The sequence below is a fragment of the Pongo abelii genome, chromosome 15, assembly GCF_028885655.2.
Source record: "Pongo abelii isolate AG06213 chromosome 15, NHGRI_mPonAbe1-v2.0_pri, whole genome shotgun sequence".
Lineage (NCBI taxonomy): Eukaryota > Metazoa > Chordata > Mammalia > Primates > Hominidae > Pongo > Pongo abelii.
The window spans coordinates 71,153,189-71,173,365 of NC_072000.2; the positions used below are offsets into that span (position 1 = coordinate 71,153,189).

The 20,177-nt window shown below is 35.6% G+C and overlaps 1 protein-coding gene across 18 annotated transcripts in view; it reads left to right on the plus strand.

The window, feature by feature from the left end:
• The window catches only part of GPHN (gephyrin), a 688,936-nt gene that overhangs the window by 462,076 nt on the left and 206,683 nt on the right, over positions 1-20,177 (plus strand). For all 18 annotated transcript variants that reach the window (XM_024231223.3, XM_054529737.2, XM_054529738.2 and 15 more), the window contains 1 exon segment: positions 9,050-9,184. In XM_024231223.3, the coding sequence (XP_024086991.1) occupies positions 9,050-9,184 (135 nt within the window).

Genomic DNA, 20,177 nt, shown 5'->3' on the forward strand with positions numbered 1-20,177 from the left:
GTCAAAGCCCTTTTCTGCATCTATTGAGATAATCATGTGGTTTTTGGCTTTGGTTCTGTTTATATGCGGGATTACATATATTGATTTGCATATATTGAACCAGCCTTGCATCCCAGGGATGAAGCCCACTTGATCATGGTGGATAAGCTTTTTGATGTGCTGCTGGATTCTGTTTGCCAGTATTTTATTGAGGATTTTTGCATCAATGTTCATCAAGGATATTGGTCTAAAATTCTCTTTTTTGGTTGTGTCTCTGCCAGGCTTTGGTATCAGGATGATGCTGGCCTCATAAAATGAGTTAGGGAGGATTCCCTCTTTTTCTATTGATTGGAATAGTTTCAGAAGGAATGGTACCAGTTCCTCCTTGTACCTCTGGTAGAATTCAGCTGTGAATCCATCTGGTCCTGGACTTTTTTTGGTTGGTAAGCTATTGATTATTGCCACAATTTCAGCTTCTATTATTGGTCTATTCAGAGATTCATCTTCTTCCTGGTTTAGTCTTGGGAGAGTGTATGTGTCGAGGAATTTATCCATTTCTTCTAGGTTTTCTAGTTTATTTGCGTAGAGCTGTTTGTAGTATTCTCTGATGGTAGTTTGTATTTCTGTGGGATCGGTGGTGATATCCCCTTTATCATTTTTTATTGCGTCTATTTGATTCTTCTCTCTTTTTTTCTTTATTAGTCTTGCTAGCGGTCTATCAATTTTGTTGATCCTTTCAAAAAACCAGCTCCTGGATTCATTAATTTTTTGAAGGGTTTTTGTGGTCTTTATTTCCTTCAGTTCTGCTCTGATTTTAGTTATTTCTTGCCTTCTGCTAGCTTTTGAATGTGTTTGCTCTTGCTCTTCTAGTTCTTTTAATTGTGATGTTAGGGTGTCAATTTTGGATCTTTCCTGCTTTCTCTTGTGGGCATTTAGTGCTATAAATTTCCCTCTACACACTGCTTTGAATGTGTCCCAGAGATTCTGGTATGTTGTGTCTTTGTTCTCGTCGGTTTCAAAGAACATCTTTATTTCTGCCTTCATTTTGTTATGTACCCAGTAGTCATTCAGGAGCAGGTTGTTCCCTTTCCATGTAGTTGAGAGGTTTTGAGTGAGTTTCTTAATCCTGAGTTCTAGTTTGATTGCACTGTGGTCTGAGAGACTGTTATAATTTCTGTTCTTTTACATTTGCTGAGGAGAGCTTTACTTCCAACTATGTAGTCAATTTTGGAATAGGTGTGGTGTGGTGCTGAGAAGTATGTATATTCTGTTGATTTGGGGTGGAGAGTTCTGTAGATGTCTATTAGGTCTGCTTGGTGCAGAGCTGAGTTCAATTCCTGGGTATCCTTGTTAACTTTCTGTCTCGTTGATCTGGCTAATGTTGACAGTGGGGTGTTAAAGTCTCCCATTATTATTGTGTGGGAGCCTAAGTCTCTTTGTAGGTCACTCAGGACTTGCTTCATGAATCTGGGTGCTCCTGTATTGGGTGCATATATATTTAGGATAGTTAGCTCTTCTTGTTGAATTGATCCCTTTACCATTATGTAATGGCCTTCTTTGTCTCTTTTGATCTTTGTTGGTTTAAAGTCTGTTTTATCAGAGACTAGGATTGCAACCCCTGCCTTTTTTTGTTTTCCATTTGCTTGGTAGATCTTCCTCCATCCTTTTATTTTGAGCCTATGTGTGTCTCTGCACATGAGATGGGTTTCCTGAATACAGCACACTGATGGGTCTTGACTCTTGATCCAATTTGCCAGTCTGTGTCTTTTAATTGGAGTATTTAGTCCATTTACATTTAAAGTTAATATTGTTATGTGTATATTTGGTCCTGTCATTATGATGTTAGCTGGTTATTTTGCTCGTTAGTTGATGCAGTGTCTTCCTAGTCTCGATGGTCTTTACATTTTGGCATGATTTTGCAGCGGCTGGTACCAGTTGTGCCTTTCCATGTTTAGTGCTTCCTTCAGGAGCTCTTTTAGGGCAGGCCTGGTGGTGACAAAATCTCTCAGCATTTGCTTGTCTGTAAAGTATTTTATTTCTCCTTCACTTATGAAGCTTAGTTTGGCTGGATATGAAATTCTGGGTTGAAAATTCTGTTCTTTAAGAATGTTGAATATTGGCCCCCACTCTCTTCTTGCTTGTAGAATTTCTGCCAAGAGATCCGCTGTTAGTCTGATGGGCTTCCCTTTGAGGGTAACCCGACCTTTGTCTCTGGCTGCCCTTAACATTTTTTCCTTCATTTCAACTTTAGTGAATGTGACAATTATGTGTCTTGGAGTTGCTCTTCCCGAGGAGTATCTTTGTGATGTTCTCTGTATTTCCTGAATCTGAATGTTGGCCTGCCTTGCTAGATTCGGGAAGTTCTCCTGGATAATATCCTGCAGAGTGTTTTCCAACTTGGTTCCATTCTCCCCTCACTTTCCGGTACACCAGTCAGACGCAGATTTGGTCTTTTCACATAGTCCCATATTTCTTGGAGGCTTTGTTTGTTTCTTTTTATTCTTTTTTCTCTAAACTTCCCTTCTTGCTTCATTTCATTCATTTCATCTTCCATCGCTGATACCCTTTCTTCCAGTTGGTCGCATCAGCTCCTGAGGCTTCTGCATTCTTCACGTAGTTCTTGAGCCTTCGCTTTCAGCTCCATCAGCTCCTTTAAGCACTTCTCTCTATTGGTTATTCTAGTTATACATTCTTCTAAATTTTTTTCAAAGTTTTCAACTTCTTTGCCTTTGGTTTGAATTTCCTCCTGTAGCTCAGAGTAGTTTGATCGTCTGAAGCCTTCTTCTCTCAACTCTTCAAAGTCATTCTCCATCCAGCTTTGTTCCATTGCTGGTGAGGAGCTGCGTTCCTTTGGAGGAGGAGAGGCGCTCTGCTTTTTAGAGTTTCCAGTTTTTCTGCTCTGTTTTTTCCCCGTCTTTGTGGTTTTATCTACTTTTGGTCTTTGATGATGATGATGTACAGATGGGTTTTTGGTGTGGATGTCCTTTCTGTTCGTTAGTTTTCCTTCTAACACACAGGTCCCTCAGCTGCAGGTCTGTTGGAGTTTGCTAGAGGTCCACCCCAGACCCTGTTTGCCTGGGTATCAGCAGCGGTGTCTGCAGAACTGCAGATTTTCGTGATCCGCGAATGCTGCTGTCTGATCGTTCCTCTGGAAGTTTTGTCTCAGAGGAGTACCCGGCCGTGTGAGGTATCAGTCTGCCCCTACTGGGGGGTGCCTCCCAGTTAGGCTGCTCGGGGATCAGGGGTCAGGGACCCACTTGAGGAGGCAGTCTGCCCGTTCTCAGATCTCCAGCTGCGTGCTGGGAGAACCACTGCTCTCCTCAAAGCTGTCAGACAGGGACATTTAAGTCTGCAGAGGTTACTGCTGTCTTTTTGTTTGTCTGTGCCCTGCCCCTAGAGGTGGAGCCTACAGAGGCAGGCAGGCCTCCTTGAGCTGTGGTGGGCTCCACCCAGTTCGAGCTTCCTGGCTGCTTTGTTTACCTAAGCGAGCCTGGGCAATGGCGGGCACCCCTCCCCCAGCCTCGCTGCTGCCTTGCAGTTTGATCTCAGACTGCTGTGCTAGCAATCAGCGAGACTCCGTGGGCGTAGGACCCTCCGAGCCAGGTGCAGGATATAATCCCCTGGTGTGCTGTTTCCTAAGCCTGTCAGAAAAGTGCAGTATTTGGGTGGGAGTGGCCCGATTTTCCAGGTGCCGTCTGTCACCCCTTTCCTTGACCAGAAAAGGGAACTCCCTGACCCCTTGCGCTTCCTGAGTGAGGCAATGCCTCGCCCTGCTTCGGCTGGCGCACGGTGCGCTGCACCCACTGTCCTGCGCCCACTGTCTGGCACTCCCTAATGAGATGAACCCGGTACCTCAGATGGAAATGCAGAAATCACCCATCTTCTGCGTCGCTCACGCTGGGAGCTGTAGACGGGAGTTTTTCCTATTCAGCCATCTTCTATAATTCTTATTATTTTCTTTTGTTTGCTTTGGGTTTAGTTTATACTTTATTTTATAGTTTGTTAGGGTGGAAGATTAGTGTATTGATATGAAATCTTTCTTCTTTTTAGAAGTAGATGTTTACAGCTATAAGTTTCCCTCTGAACACTGTTTCTCTGCATCACTTGAATTTTCATATGTTATGTTTTCATTTTTATTTGTCTCAAATTATTTTCTTATTTCCTTTGTGATTTCCTCTTTGACCCATTGGTTATTTAATAATGTGTTTAATTTCCACATACTTGTAAATTTCTCAAATTTCTTTCTTTCTTTTTTTTTTTTTTTTTTTTGAGATGGAGTCTCTCTCTGTCTCCTAGGCTGGAGTGCAGTGCCACAATCTCGGCTCACTGAAACCTCCACCTCCTGGGTTCAAGCGATTCTCCTATCTCAGCCTGCCAGGTAGCTGGGATTACAGGCATGTGTCACCACACCCAGTTAATTTTTGTATTTTTAGTAGAGATGGGGTTTTGCCATGTTGACCAGGCTGGTCTTGAGCTGCTGACCTCAGGTGATCCACCCACCTCGGCCTCCCAAATTGTTGGGATTACAGGCATGAGCCACCGCACCCGGCCCCAAATTTCTTTCTATTACTGATTTTTAATTTCCTTCCATTATGGTCAGAAAAAATACACTGTAAGGTTTCAACCTTTTTAAATTTTGTGAGACCTATTTTGTGGCCTAATATATATGGTATATCCTCATGTTCACCTGAGAAAAATGTGTATTCTGCTGGTATCAGATACAGTGTTCCTATATGGCTGTTAGGTCTAGTTGGTTTATAGTGTTGTTCAGGTCTTCTAGTGAAGGGGTCCCCAAGCCCCAGGCCAAGGACTGATACCAGTCCATGACCTGTTAGGAACCGGTCCGCACAGTGGGAGGTTAGCAGCAGCGGGCAAGCAAGCATTACTGCTGAGCTCTACCTCCTCTCAGATCAGTGGCAACATTAGATTCTCATAGGAGCGTGAATGCAAGGGATCTAGGTTGTGTGCTGCTTATGAGAATTTAACTAGTCCTTGATGATCTGAGGTGGAACAGTTTTATCCAAACCAAACCATCCCCACCAACCCCCAGTCCGTAGAAATATTGTCTTCCATAAAAACACTCCTTGGTGCCCAAAACATTGAGGACCACTGTTCTATTGTACTTGTTGATCTAACTAGTTATTCTAACTATTATTAAAAGTGGAATATTGCAGTCTCCAACTCTTATTTTTGAACTTTTTCTCTCTTCATTATTATCAGTTTTTGCTTTAGGTATTTTTTTAATAATTGGTATGTGTTCTTGATTAACTGACCTTTTTATCATTATGTAACGTCTTTTTTGTCTCATAACAGTTTTGGTTTTAAAGTTGATTTTGTCTGATATTATTGTAGCTTCTCTAGCTGTCTTTTGGCTACAGCTCCCGTAGAATATCTTTTTCCATTCCTTCACTTTCAATTTATTTGCATCTGTGGATCTAATTTGAATCTCTTGTAGATAGCATAGACAATCATACTCCACTTAACAACAGAGATATGTTCTGAGAAATGCATTGTTCAGTGATTTTGTTTTTATGCGAATGTCGTAGAGTGAGTATAATTACACAAACCTAGATGGTATAACCAACTACACACCTAGGCCAAATGGTATAGCCTGTTGTTCCTAGTCCTAGGCTGCAAACCTGTACAAAATGTTACTGTAATGAATACCATAAGTGTAACATAATGAATACCATAACTGTAACATAATGGTAAGTATTTGTGTTTCGAAACATATCTAAACATAGAAAAGGTACCGGAAAAATATAGTATAATATTATGGGACCACTGTTGTATGTGTCATCTGTTGTCTATCAATATGTCATTATGCAATGCATGATTCTAGTTGGATTATAGTATTTTTAATTCATTCTGCCAGTTTCCATCTTTGAATTGGATAGTTTATGTACATTTAATGCAATTACTATAAAGAAGGGTTTCTTCCATTTTGCTATTTTATATATATTACATCATTTTTGGTTTTTATCTCCTCTATTACTTCATTTTTTCTGTATAGATATTTTCTGGGGTACCATTTTGATTCTCCTTGCTACTTTTACTAACTATTATTTAGTTATTGTGTTAGTGGTTTCCCTGGGAATTACAATTAACATCTTAGCTCATAACAATCTAGTTTGAATTAATACCAACTTAGTTTCAATATTATACAACAACTTCATACCTTGTCCCCTACTTATGTTATTATTTTCATAAATTACCTATCAATATATTGTATGCCCATCAACATAGATCTATAATTATTGCACTATGTAGTTTTTTTTAATTATATGGGGCAGAAAAGAGGATTCACAAACAAAAATATACGTGAGATACTGACCTTTGTGTTTACCTATGTAGAGTTCTGTATTTCTTCATGTCAGAGGATTCACAAACAAAAATATACGTGAGATACTGACCTTTGTGTTTACCTATGTAGAGTTCTGTATTTCTTCATGTCAGTCACAATTACTCTCTGGTTTCTTTTTATTGCAGCTTTATCATGCCTACTCAATTCCTCAATTTGTATCTATTCTTTTTACTTAACTGGTAATTTCTTTAATAACTGGATGTAATGGCTTCTTTTCAGCTCTCTCTCTCTTCCTATTCTCTCTCATATTTGTTTTTTTTTAATCTTGCAACTTTCTTCATTTTTCCATTGCCTTGATACTCACCCATCTCGATTTACCTCTTTTTTCTCTAAAAGTTTCTTATTATAGGAACACCAAATAATTTATCTTCCAAACCAGAATGCTTTTGAAAATGAAAAGAGGTGCTGTTTAATAATTAAGCCAGCATAATAGGTATAAAACCAGATTGTTCAAGGAAAAATCAGATGTATGGTTACCCCATACATCCTTATCTTAGAGTCCTTATCTTCCTTCAGTTTGTTTTCTTTTGTTAACTTTTAATATGAATGTTACCTCAAATTGTCAGCCGTCGTGTTTTGTTCTTTCACATATTCTCTGCAGGTGATCTGACACATTTGAATGACTCAAATTACTACCTCCATTGATAATTCCCAAATGATATGTCCTAACTTTTTCCTGAGTTCCAGACTCATATACCTCATCAAATAGCTCCAGACTAGTAGCCCAAAAGTACCTAGCCACAAAATTTAAACTTATCTTCTCCCTCAAATATCCCGATTTTTAATTTACATTGAGGCATGTATGCACACAGAGATATGTAATGTATATATGCAGTTATGTGTATAAGTCTGGAGATATATATCACACACAGACATTATTCGTGCAGTTGCTTCATTAGATACTGGACATACAATAGTAGCAAAACACAGTTCCATCATGACATTGCATTCTAATATGGGAGACAGACATTGATCAAAGTATCACACATATAAATGTTGTGATACTTTCTGTAAGTATGGTCATTGCTATGAAGGAGAGGGATGTGATGTCATGTGAGGTATAAAATGGGTATTTGACCTTCTTTTAAATACATGGCCTTTTTAATTAGATAAGTGGCAACAAATAGCTCTTCAAAATTAGACTATCTTTCTTTATTTCTTGGAAATATTTATCACAATTCAGTACTCAAATATGTTAGCAAATGGAGTCATCTTGCTTCTCAAAATTCCTACTGCTTTTCATACTACTTCTGACTATATTGTTTATAAACCACATAAAATTTCAAACACTGAAATGGTAGCAATATCTTTGGAATTAAGGATGTTGGTATAGAAACTAAATAAAGGAGCTTCTATAGAAATAGCATCAGTTTTGTGAGGCAGAAATTATGCACAATATTAGGAATACCTTGTAGTCACAAAGTCTGGCTGTTTCTCTCTTCTTTTCACGTAGTAAGTGATATTTGTTGATTAAATGTTAATTGCTTGTCTTTTTATCATATGTTTCAAGTCTTGTGCACAAAATTTGAAAGTCCTCATGTTCCCATTCTTAGAAGACATATGCCCGTTACTGGTAGCCCAGAACATGAACTAAATTATGCAAGGCCTAAAGTAATAAATTTATAATCAACATATATTAATAATGTTAAAAATAATCTACAGTATTAGTCTTTATGTTTGTGTATTTTTAGAATAATGTTAATTACATCAGTGTTTACTATGTTGATAGGTATAATAACAGTAATAATAACCAACACTTATTAAATATTTACCACTTGAAAGTGCTAAATAATCTACACACATTATTTTACTTAACCCTTGCAGTATTCCAGTGAAGCAGATTCTATTGTTATCCTCAATTTTCAGATAAAGGAAGTAGCAATTCAAAAGGTATATCCATCAGGATCCTAGCAGAAGTCAGATAGCATGCTTAAATAGGTAATTGAGGAGAGTTCAATAAGAACCTATAGGATGTACAACGGTTTGGACAGAATTTAGGGAAAACCACAAGACATCATGGAATGCCTGGGACTAGTAACAGTGGGAACCATTAATGCTTCTACCTAATGGGGCAAAGGGAAGGAGTGCTATTAGAATCTAGAGAAGGAGCTGTAAGCCAGAAGGGCAGTCTGACACGAGCTATGATCTTGAGTTGAGTGACACAGCCAACCTTTGTTGATGACCTGGTAGAGAGGGAGCTGGGAGAATAAATGCCAGACTTTACCCTATCCCAACTCAGTCTTCTGCCAGTGCCTTCCACTGGCTAAACCCAACTGGAAGCCAGGACAGAAAATAATTTGTTGATGGTGTCCATACAGGTCAGCTTAGAGAAGAGAGGGTGAAAATGGTTGGAGACTGATCTGAAAATGAAATGTAAAATATCTAGGAATTAAATAGCTTGCTCAAGATTTCAAACTATTAAATGGCATAGCAAGTATATGAATGACCAATCCTTTATTCCTAACCACAATACTATACTGCCTCTCATATTAAAAAGTTTTATGAAATGGTACTTGCCAGGGAAAATACTTTAAATCCGAAAGTTTCTATTCTATCTCAAGTTGTTGGATGCATTTATACCTAACAGTAAGTGACACCAAATATGTCAGAGCTGAGCAGCAAAGAATGCTAAAACAAAGGGGGTCTTGATTCTACATGTTATTGACATTTTCAGAATATTAAACCATAGTTGTTCCCCTTGTTCAGATTCCAGACTCCATCATTTCTCGTGGTGTTCAGGTGCTCCCACGAGACACAGCCTCCCTCAGCACTACTCCTTCAGAATCGCCTCGTGCTCAGGCTACATCTCGCCTCTCTACGGCTTCCTGCCCAACACCAAAAGTAAGTACAGTTCCTTCGCATCTTACACCTGCTCTTCTATAGTAATCTGGGAAAACTAACCAATATTTCCTTCTGCTTGTCAAGGTTGGATTGCATGCAAGATTACACTATGAAAAATTAATAAAGTGTAAGATAGTTCCCACCCATTGTGTCACAAATTGTCATATTAGGCCAATAGTAGGACAATACAGATTTCATTCAAAATGTCTTACTCCTACATCATAGCTAAGGGTATTACTTTCTGTAGCTCCTGTTTCTTTGTTGTAGATTTGTTATTTTTTAGTATATTTAACATTATAGATGTAAAGTTATTTGTTTATGCTGAGGATGAAATGTACTTTTGGCCAGTAAACAGCAAGATTAACAAAATTATGTCACCAAAGGGATTTCTTTAAACTTGTCCAGGCTGGGGTAGCTCCCTGCTCTAGTATCATTCCAAATTTTTTCAAACATTCATCTTGGAATGTTGCTGCCTAACATTTGCAAACAAATCTAAATTTATTAGAAAGAAAGTTTTAATGCCAACCTTTGGGAGAGGGAAGAAGTTTCTTAGTCTTTTTTTTTTATAATCTGTCACTGAATTGTATAGGGTGAGGAAAGGATGAGACACTTACATGCTGCTCACATCTTTGTATACATGATAAATTAACTAGCAGACATTATTACTGCTGTGACTACTTTCTCCTGGAATGCTCCTTTCCCGATTAAGTTAGTCATTTGTGCTTTCAAGTTATCTATGTCATGGATGCAATATTGGTATCAAAAGATTAACAGTAACATTCCTTATTATTTAATAAGACATGATGTTAGACACTAAATTTGTTTTAGGATTCTGACAGTTAATTTTTCAAATTATAGTTTTTTCTCTGTCATCAAATTTAAGGACCTGTATAGCCGTCTTCCTCAATTCCATCTTTTCTATCAGTTTTGTGAATGTTATAATTTAATTTGACTAGAAGGGATCTCAGTTTCTGATGTGAATAGTGCAGTTTGTTTTACATTACATGGTACAATCTTCTCAGCAATGTTTCCAGTGTTACTGTTGTATATCATTATTTTTAGATATGTGTCAAAAAACTGATATTAATTTTATCATTTAAAAAACTGAGGTCCTAAATCTTCAATAAAGATAAACTATAAGAACATTGTAGACATTAAATATATGCCAATGCCATTTGGGTGCCAGTAAGCTACATTTTCAAATGAATAAAAGCAAGGAATTCTTAAAACCTGAATTAGATGGAAGAATCTCATCTATGTCTTTTATATTATAAAAACAAAGTAACTTACAGTTTGACTGCATTAAAATCCAGTTGTACCAGCTAAACTCACTTGTAAAGTCTGGAAAATATTTAAAACTAAAAGTTAAGTTCACTATAAGATGTTTTGTTCACTGAATATTAAGACCTAAAAGTTGGGAATTCAGAACTATTCAAGACATAGTCTCTTTTCCTTAATAATATGCTGAAATCATAAATATTTTTTGAAAATATTTTATGCTAAATTTAATTATAGATAGTAGTTCTTGAGTATTTTTATAACTTTGTAATTATATTTTAGTTACAAAGAGATATTAAATAAAATTTGAAAAATCACTTGTTACTTCCAAATTCACCAAAGTAAAATTCTGAAAAATAATAATGTTAATATTCGTTAAATTAATTTGCTTATTGCAGAACTTTAGGATAGCAAGTGGCTTGTCTTGATATTTTTTCCTTAGTTAACACTTAGATGTTCAAATTGACAGTGAATTCATAAAAGCATTATATCTTTGTCTAGGAATAAGATTATATTTCTTTTGAATAATTTTGATCAGCACTAGAATGTATACCTCAAAGATAAAATTATCACTCTGGTGTAATTTTTAATATACACTTTAAATGCTGAATTAGAATATTAATATAATAAAAGAAACTAGTTTGAATATTGATATTTTAAAAGGAGTTAATCTATTCCAATTAGGCATCTGGAAATAATGTTTACAAAGTAAATTAAAGAACAGAAGGAAGTGAAATTTATCTTTCTAGTAAGAAAGGTCTCATAAATCATAAGACTGCTTAAAGAGAATCTAAACTAGGTGCTCTTATAAGTGCTTTAATATCAGTGACAAATACACTCCTTGTCTTCATGGAGTTTACAATTTAGTCATATATTACAGGTTGAGTATCCCTAATCCAAATGCTTGGGACCAGAAGTGTTTCAGATTTCAGATTTTTTCAGATTTTGGAATATTTGCAGATACTTAAACCAGTTGAACATCCCTAATCAGAAATCCAAAATAATCCAGTGAGCATTTCCTTTGTGCTCAAAAAGTCTCAGATTTCAGATTTTCAGATAGGGATGCTCAACATGTAAAATAAACAGGTAGGTAATAACTTTAATAATTATAATTTCATATTAATTTAATAATTATCATTGAAATACAATACATGCTAAGAAGAAATGAAAATGTTATGATGGTAGAAAATAATATCAGGGGAACTTCATTTAGATAGGGTGAGTAGAGAAGACCTAACATTTCACCAGGGGCATGAAGAATAAATGAAAGCCAAATGTGAGCTTTTGTGCTGTGTGGAGGTTTTAGGAATTATATTGATCAATAATGACCACTTTAAAGGCAGGTGTCACCAATCAAGAACTCTTACACTAAAACTTCATTAGTATGTGAATAGTCTAATTCACTGATGTCAACAGCCAATTTCAAATATCTGTTCTTTTTTATTTAAAATAATGAATCTTTTTGCCTTTCCCCACTGAGTCAAATATCAAGACCATAGATTTTAGCACTGAGCTCTGTTTTAGGTGAATTCTTTATTTTAATTTTTTAGCATAAAAATTTGGGGCCGAGAAGTCCAAAAGCAATTTCGGGGTTTTAAATTTGAGATACTGGGTAGACGATAATGTTATTAACTATACTAAGGAATAAAAGAGAAGTACCAAGTCTTGAGGGTAAAAGAAAAGAGTGTGATGCATCTTGATTGGGAATGTGTTTAACCTGAGGCATATGTGAGACAACCAAGGAGTGATATCCAGCACAAAATTGGAAATACAATTTGAGCTTGAAATTCTTATTTTTACTGCATCTTGGTTATGATATTTGTAACTTAGTACATATTAGTGTTAGCCAAATCCCATAGAAATCCTTTCTACATTTCAAATTCGGCATGCACAGATTTTCATGCACAGAAATGTATGTGCAAACGTATTTTGTCTACATCGGAAATACAATATAGTTTTGAATGATCGGTACTAGAAAGAGCACTTGACTTGATAATAGAAGATCTGGATGGAAGTGCTTTTTTCTCTACCTCATAACCACAGTAAATTAAGCAAGTTACTTAACTTTACTGAGTTTTGTGTCTATTATTTGACTGACCATCCTTATCTCTACAACAGTGTTTATTAACTCATTAAATAAGTCTTTGCCTGGTAGTAGAATAGCAACAGTGAACAAGGAGACAATGTTCGAACTTCTACAAATAGATCAGACAACTAAAAATTAAAATAAAGTATAATAAATGTTAGAATTGATTATCAAGAATACATAATATTATGGAAATAGCTATCAGAAGCACTTAACCAAGTCTTTATGAAAACACAAAGGGTTGAATAACCAAGTTATGATTCAAAACTAACAGTTCCAACCTTTCCCTCTGTAGCTTTTTATCATTGGGCCATATGTAAGCTGAAATACTTCCTGTCCATCTGCATGTGTTAATCCATTTATTTAGGTCAACAATTATAATAGTATAATATTATAATAAATATTGCAATATATCTATATTGCAATATAACATCCTAAATTATGCATTGATCATTTAAGATTCTCCAGCTATAGTGAGAACAAAATCTATAAAAATATACCAGGTCTTGATTTCTTTTTCTTTTTTTGGTACCCTCATTACAACCTAATGAAGATAACCGTGTATTATCTTTTCTAAACAATTCTCGTAGATTACATTTTCTCCAGCAAATTTGTTTGCTGAAATGATATTGTATATAGGGAAAAGTCATTTCTCTTTTATATCATATATTTTCTTTTAATGAAATCTGACTGAAATGAGGAATGATTTTCACTCCTCTTGCTTTATGACAGTGAAGTGTCTTTCAAGAACAAAGTTAGGATATTTGACTTTCATTGTCCTGAGTAAAATAGTGCCTAAGTCAAATAGTACATAAATTCTATTTAAAGAAGTATAGACAATATCTAGACTCAAGTTCTAAAATAATGATAGTCTTCTAAAAACGATTTGCTGGAAGAATAATTCTGTAATTGATAAATTCTCTTTTAAAGTGAGCATGATTCATAGCTTAGATGAGTACTGATTTTCAATTATGAAGGACAGCAGCATCTCTATTTAGAAATAAAATCAAGGCCAGGCACAGTGGCTCACGCCTGTAATCCCAGCACTTTGGGAGGCTAAGGCCAGTGGATTGCTTGAGGACAGGAGTTCGAGACCTGCCTGGCCATCATGGCAAAACCCCATCTCTACTAAAAATACAAAAAATTAGCCAGGTGTGGTGGCGCATGCCTGTAATCCCAGCTTCTTGGGAGGCTGAGGTGCGAGAATTGCTTGAACCTGGGAGGTGGAGGTTGCAGTGAAATGAGATCAAGCCACTGCAGTCCTGCCTGGGCAACAGAACAAAACTCTGTCTCCAGGGGAAAAAAAAAAAAGAAAGAAAGAAAAGAAAAGAAATCAAGAAGCTTAAGGTAGAAAATAATGATTAGAGCAAAAAATAAAAATGTTTCAAACTTTCAATTTACCATTCATTTTAGATGTTATTAAAATGAAGAATATTTTTAAACACTAATTTTATTATCCTTTTATTCCCTAAACATCTGAAGTTTGATTTTGAGTAAGTATAGTCTGTAGTTACATATTTTCCTGTACCTTAAAAGTTAGCAAAGAATTTTGTGCTTAGAATAACCAGCAAGTTGTGTTTTTTTTAATCAATATCTAACTGAACTAAAGTTTATACAACAATTAAAATGTAGATTTATTGAAATATCTTTATATGAGGGGTATATGCCTTTAATCCACTAATGTCTAATACTATATTCAAACAAAATATGTAATTATTACTTCTTTGTAGGTTTCTCTTATTGTCCTTTGAGCAAAAGAATTTAGATTGCTCTGGTTAAGTTATATTCTTAACTCAGGGTTTTTAATGTGTGAGTCTGAAAGGCAGTGTGAGTTCCTTTACCTATAAAAATGACACTGCTGATTCTATATCAGCATAATATTTTCTCTGGGATGTTTTCCTAGTAGTGTTAGTTTTTACAAAGTATTGCATATTGTCACTATTTTCCTTTGTGAACACCAGGGTAATTATATGATATGGCTAGGTCATTGGCTAAACCTGGGTTCCCAAGTCTCTGGAGAAGCTCATAAAATGGCCATACTTCCAGCCTAAATCAAGTCACTAACTGGTGACGGCAAATTATTTTTCTCCTATTTTTAAGAGCCTAACCAAAATCAATAAGACTATACTAGACATCAAGTTTCTTTGCTTTTGCTGAAATTATATCAACATTGGTATGACAATATGTTCAGCTGTTAATGACATTATAGAAATAGATTCTACACATACCATCAACACACAACAAAAAGGTTGGAAACCAGTGTATTAGTGAGATCAAAAATACATTCTCTGAACAAAAATATGTTTTCTTTTGTGAACGTTTACCTCATCTGGGGGGTGTTGAGCAATAATATTCTCTGCATTATTGGTTAGATCCAGCAGTTCTCAAACATACTGGTCTCCAGACCCCTTCATGCTTTTAACAATTATTAAGGACCCCAAATTACTTCTGTTTATGTGGGTTATATCTAACAATATTTGTTGTACTAGGAATTAAAACTGAGGGCCAGGCATGGTGGCTGTAATCCCAGCAGTTTGGGAGGCCGAGGCGGGTGGATCATCTGAGGTAGGGAGTTCAAGACCAGCCTGACCAATGTGAAAAAACTCTCTCTCTACTAAAAATACAGAATTAGCCTGGTGCGTTGGCACATGCTTGTAATCCCAGGTACTCGGGAGGCTGAGGCAGGAGATTTGCTTGAACGCGGGAGGCGGAGATTGCCGTGAGCCGAGATCACGCCATTACACTCCAGCCTGGGCAACGAGAGCGAAACTCTGTCTATCTAGAAATAAAAATAGTAAAGCCTTTACATGTTAACATGAACAACATATTTTATGAAAAAATAAGTATATTTTCCAAAACCAAAGAAAATCTGAAAATAATGGCATTGTTTTACATTTTTTCAAATATATGTTAATATCTCGCTTAATAGAAAATAGCTGGATTCTCACATTTGCTTCTGTATTAAGTCTGTTGTAATATGTTGTTTTGGTTGAAGAATAAACAAATTGAGCCTCATACAGATATATAGTTAGAAAAGGAAGGACTGTATTGTTCACATTTTTTTATAATTGTGGATGTTCTTTGATATAATACCAAAAATTTACAATTGTTAGTTTAGTAAAGGTTAGTTGAAATGTTGAATCTAAAACCCTGGCTAGGACCATTCCATACTCATACCTTAAAATCCATTGGTCTGTCTTGCACTTCGAATGGATCTTTTACCCAGGCATGATTTTGGAACACATATATTGGTCATTTGGAAAATATAAATTCTTCCAAAAGTTGACATATTTTATTATATTATATCAAAAACTCACCTTCATTAATATAATCACCAAGCTCATCTAAAAAGTCTGGGATGTACTGGAAGCTCTTAAGCTCATAGTGGCACATAGACATTTTCTAAGTTCTAATTTATGCATTGAAGCTAGAAATTGGGCCGGGCGTGGTGGCTCACATCAGTAATCGTAGCACTTTAAGAGGCTGAGGCAGGCGGGTCACTTGAGGTCAGGAGTTCGAGACCAGCCTGGCCAACATGGTAAAACCCCGTCTATACTGAAAACACAAAAATTAGTCAGGTGTGGTGGTACATGCCTGTAGTCCCAGCTACTTGGGAGGCTGAGGCAGGAGAATCACTTGAACCCGAGAGGTGGAGGCTGCAGTGAGCCGAGATTGCACCATTGCACTCCAGCCTGGGCAACAGAGCAAGGGTCTGTCTCAAAAAAAAAAAAAAAAAAAAAGAAAAAGAAAAAAGCTAGAAATAGTATTACTGGCAAAAAAGCAACAAATAGTTTTTTCTTAAATTGACAGGCTTTGTTTATTTTTGAGAAAATGTATACCAAACATCTAAGTCTGAATAATAATAATTTGTTATTTCATTCTTTCAAGTAAAAATGGTATTCTGTATTAAAAACTAGCTATTCAGCTTACAACTCAAACAATTGCATAAATAAGTGATTTTCCTTGAGACAACCACCATCCTTTGATATGCAGAAGTATTTTGTTCATACTTCCCATTTTGTCACATTCAAGGCTCAAGTTTTAATGAATTTAATTTTCCCATTTTGTCACATTCAAGGGCCAAGTTTTAATTAATTAAATTTAATTTAATAGTAAATAGTAAATTTAATATGTATTAATATTGTCATATAATATTGTAATTAATCATGTAAATGTAAATATTACATTGAGGATATAGTAAATATTAAATTTACTATGTCATTGAGGACAGTATTTCAAACTAGCTTTTTTAAAAAGAAAAACAGAAGATGGCAGTGAGTAGAACAGTGATTGTTCATACTACTTGGATCTACTGCCTTAATTTATACTAGGATGTCAATCCACCATTGATTTTGTGCCATCAGTGCAAATGTCAATGTAGCAAAAAAGGCAAATAATGTCTCAGTACTATTACTAAAATAATTTTGAGTTTGTCAAGCCCTGAAAGGGTCTCCAGGACCCTCATTGGTTTGTGGATCAACTGAAAGAACCATTGATAAAATCAAATGAGCAAACTGGCTTATGTTTCTTGAAAATATTCTGGATGAAAATGATGGCTATTGAATCCTTTATGTATATATATATGTTTTCCATAGAAGCAGTATTACAATGGTATACTCAGTCTAAAAGATCTGATCCTTTATGTAAATGACTACTGGTACCATGGTTAAGCATTATAAATAGTTTACCCATCCTCTGTGATCCAGGTTAATCCTAGGGCAGGGAACACCTACACCTCTCTGATTCCAGTGAGAGACTTCATTAAATTTTTGAAGATATAAGACCAGAAGTTATAATTCCCAGCTAACTCCATTCATTATCAATGTGGTATTACTTCTGCACTTGGATAACAACTAATTTTCCCCAGGATATTCTGTCTACTAATAGATAACATACAAAGCCCTCTTTTAAGAAATAGGCCAGACGCGGTGGCTCACACCTGTAATTCCAGCACTTTGGAAGGCCAAGGCGGGCGGATCATCTGATGTCAGGATTTAAGACCAGCTTGGTCAACATGGTGAAACCCTGTCTCTACTAAAAATACAAAAAGTTAACTGGGCGTGGTGGTGGGCGCCTGTAATCCCAGCTACTAGGGGGGCTGAGGCAGGAGAATCGCTTGAACCCGAGAGGTGGAGGTTGCAGTGAGCCGAGATCACGCCACTGCTGTCTAGACTGGCGACAGAGCAAGACTCTGTGTCAAAAAACAAAAAAGAAAAAAAGAAATAACCTGGTTGTTGGCAGATAATTCTATTGAGTATATAATTGGGGATAGCTCATTTTTGAAATCAGTTTGCAACATTTAAAATGTGGGAAATTCAAATAAAAATGCAAATTTTCAGTATTTTCTAAAAAGTCAGATCAACATTGCTGGCCCACCACTGATATAATACTCTATATCAATACTCAGCTAATATTCTTTAGACCCTCCAGACTATTTTACTCACTTACATTAATGCCTGACTCCTATGGACATTTGAGTAACTGATTTCTGCCCTAATTCACTGTTATCTAATTTCTCCTCCTTTATAACATGTTTGTTTGGGGATTTATTCTCATTTGTTAGTGAAGCAGAATTTTGAGACTTCAAATACAAGATGATTCCCTTACACCCTTTTCTAATGAGAAAGGCATTACCTAGTATGGGAAAGAATTTAATATTTTGATGAAACTAAAATTACACAATAAAGCATTTTAACTATTTTTGGTCTATAACTTATTTTCAATAGTTTTCCTCTGATGTTCTACTGGGTATGTAGGATTTTACCTCGATTTTTCTTTTTTCATTCATGCAAGTGTCCCCTTTGTTTTTCATTATAATTATCATTATAATGATAATTGAAAATGAAACTTCCCCATCTATTTCTAATTATTTAATGGTCACAGAGCTATGTTTATTACTGAAGCTAAATGTAACAACTATGAAATGTATAATTGCCACTCTAAAGTCTAAACTTGCAAATGAAATTTGATATCTGAGAAGATATAGCAAACCAAAAATTGCTAGCTGTAGAATTAACATTTTATAGCTAAGACAGACTGTAAGTGGTATAGTTTCGGTATAGTTTCTTTTTTGTTTAAAAAAATGTACATACTCATTTGGAAAAAATTTTTAAAACTCACATAAGAAAGTTCTTATAAAATACCCTTCATAAATAACCACTGTTAAAATTTTGCTATATATCATTCTCTTATGTTTTTCTATGCATTTAAATTCTTATCATAACAAGAAGGCAGTGATTAAGAGCTCAGTTTCTGGAGTCTGACAGGCCTGATGATGAATCACTTACTAGATGTGTGGCTTTCAAAAAGTTACTTCACCTCTGTAACCTTAATTATCTCATCTGTAAAATGAAAAATCATGATACTATTTGCTTCATAGGGTTGTCTTAAGAATTTAAGTTAAAAATGTATATAAGTCAGCACAATGATTGAAATATAAGTACTCATTAAACAGTAGCCATTATTATTAAATTGTCTATAGCTTTTAATCTATCTTGCTTACTTAGTAATATGAGCATCTTTCTATGTCATGAACTTCTTTACATGTTGTAAATTATCTTCTACAATATTACTTGGATTGTTTGATATTCTAATTGATAGATGTGACATAGTTTTTTCACCAACCCGTATTTTGGATATTTTTGTTGTGTCTTATTTTCTAGTTTTAAAAACAATGCTGTAGATAATCTTTCAGAAGTTAAAGGTTTTGGAGTCATCTCTTAATCAAACTCAGTAACTTCTGTTATTTCTACTTTTATTGAAAGTATATGCAGAACTTTTAGGTCTAAGATTTCTATATTTTACATTGATAGCAGGAATAGATTATTTTTGTGTCTTCATGAGTTTAATGATATATTGGAAGAAGCAGTTTTTAGCATTTGCATTTGACTGATTTACTGGCAGACATTTAAAAACTATAAACCCAAAGTCGTTTGAAAAGCTAACAAGCTTGAGTGTGTAAAAGTATTATACTGTGAGGCACAACATATTGAGTACCAGCCCTAGTCTGCCATATTATAACTTTATGAGGGCTGGGCACAGTGGCTCATGTCTATAATCCCAGCACTTTGGGAGGCCAAGGAGGGAGGATCACTTAAGCCCAGGAGTTCAGGACCAGCCTGGGCAACATAGTGAGACCCTCTCTCTACCAAAAAAAAAAAAAAATTAATTTGCTGGGCATGGTGGTAAGTGCCTATAGTGCCAGCTACTCAGGAGAATCACTTGAACCCAGGCAGTTAAGGCTGCAGTGAGCTGTGATGATACCACTGCACTCCCAGCCTGGGTGACAAAGCAAGGCTCTGTCTCAAAAAATAATAAGTAAATAAAACTATGAGGACTAGTTGACCTCAGTTCCTGTTATTTGTAACATCAAGATATTAAATAACCTCTAAAGTCCCTTGTAGGCTTATAATTCTTTTCTTTTGAAATAGTTCCAATATCAACTAAAAAATATTTTTAAGCCCTTCTCTCTGATATTTTGTTAATCTCCAATTAATACAGAATAATTTACATTTGTTTATCTTTTGCATTCTGTTCTAGCACATAAAGTACTAGAACATACTCTAGTACATAAAGTACTAGAGACAGAGATTATTAACAGAAAATGTTCTAACTTCACTTAAGATCTTT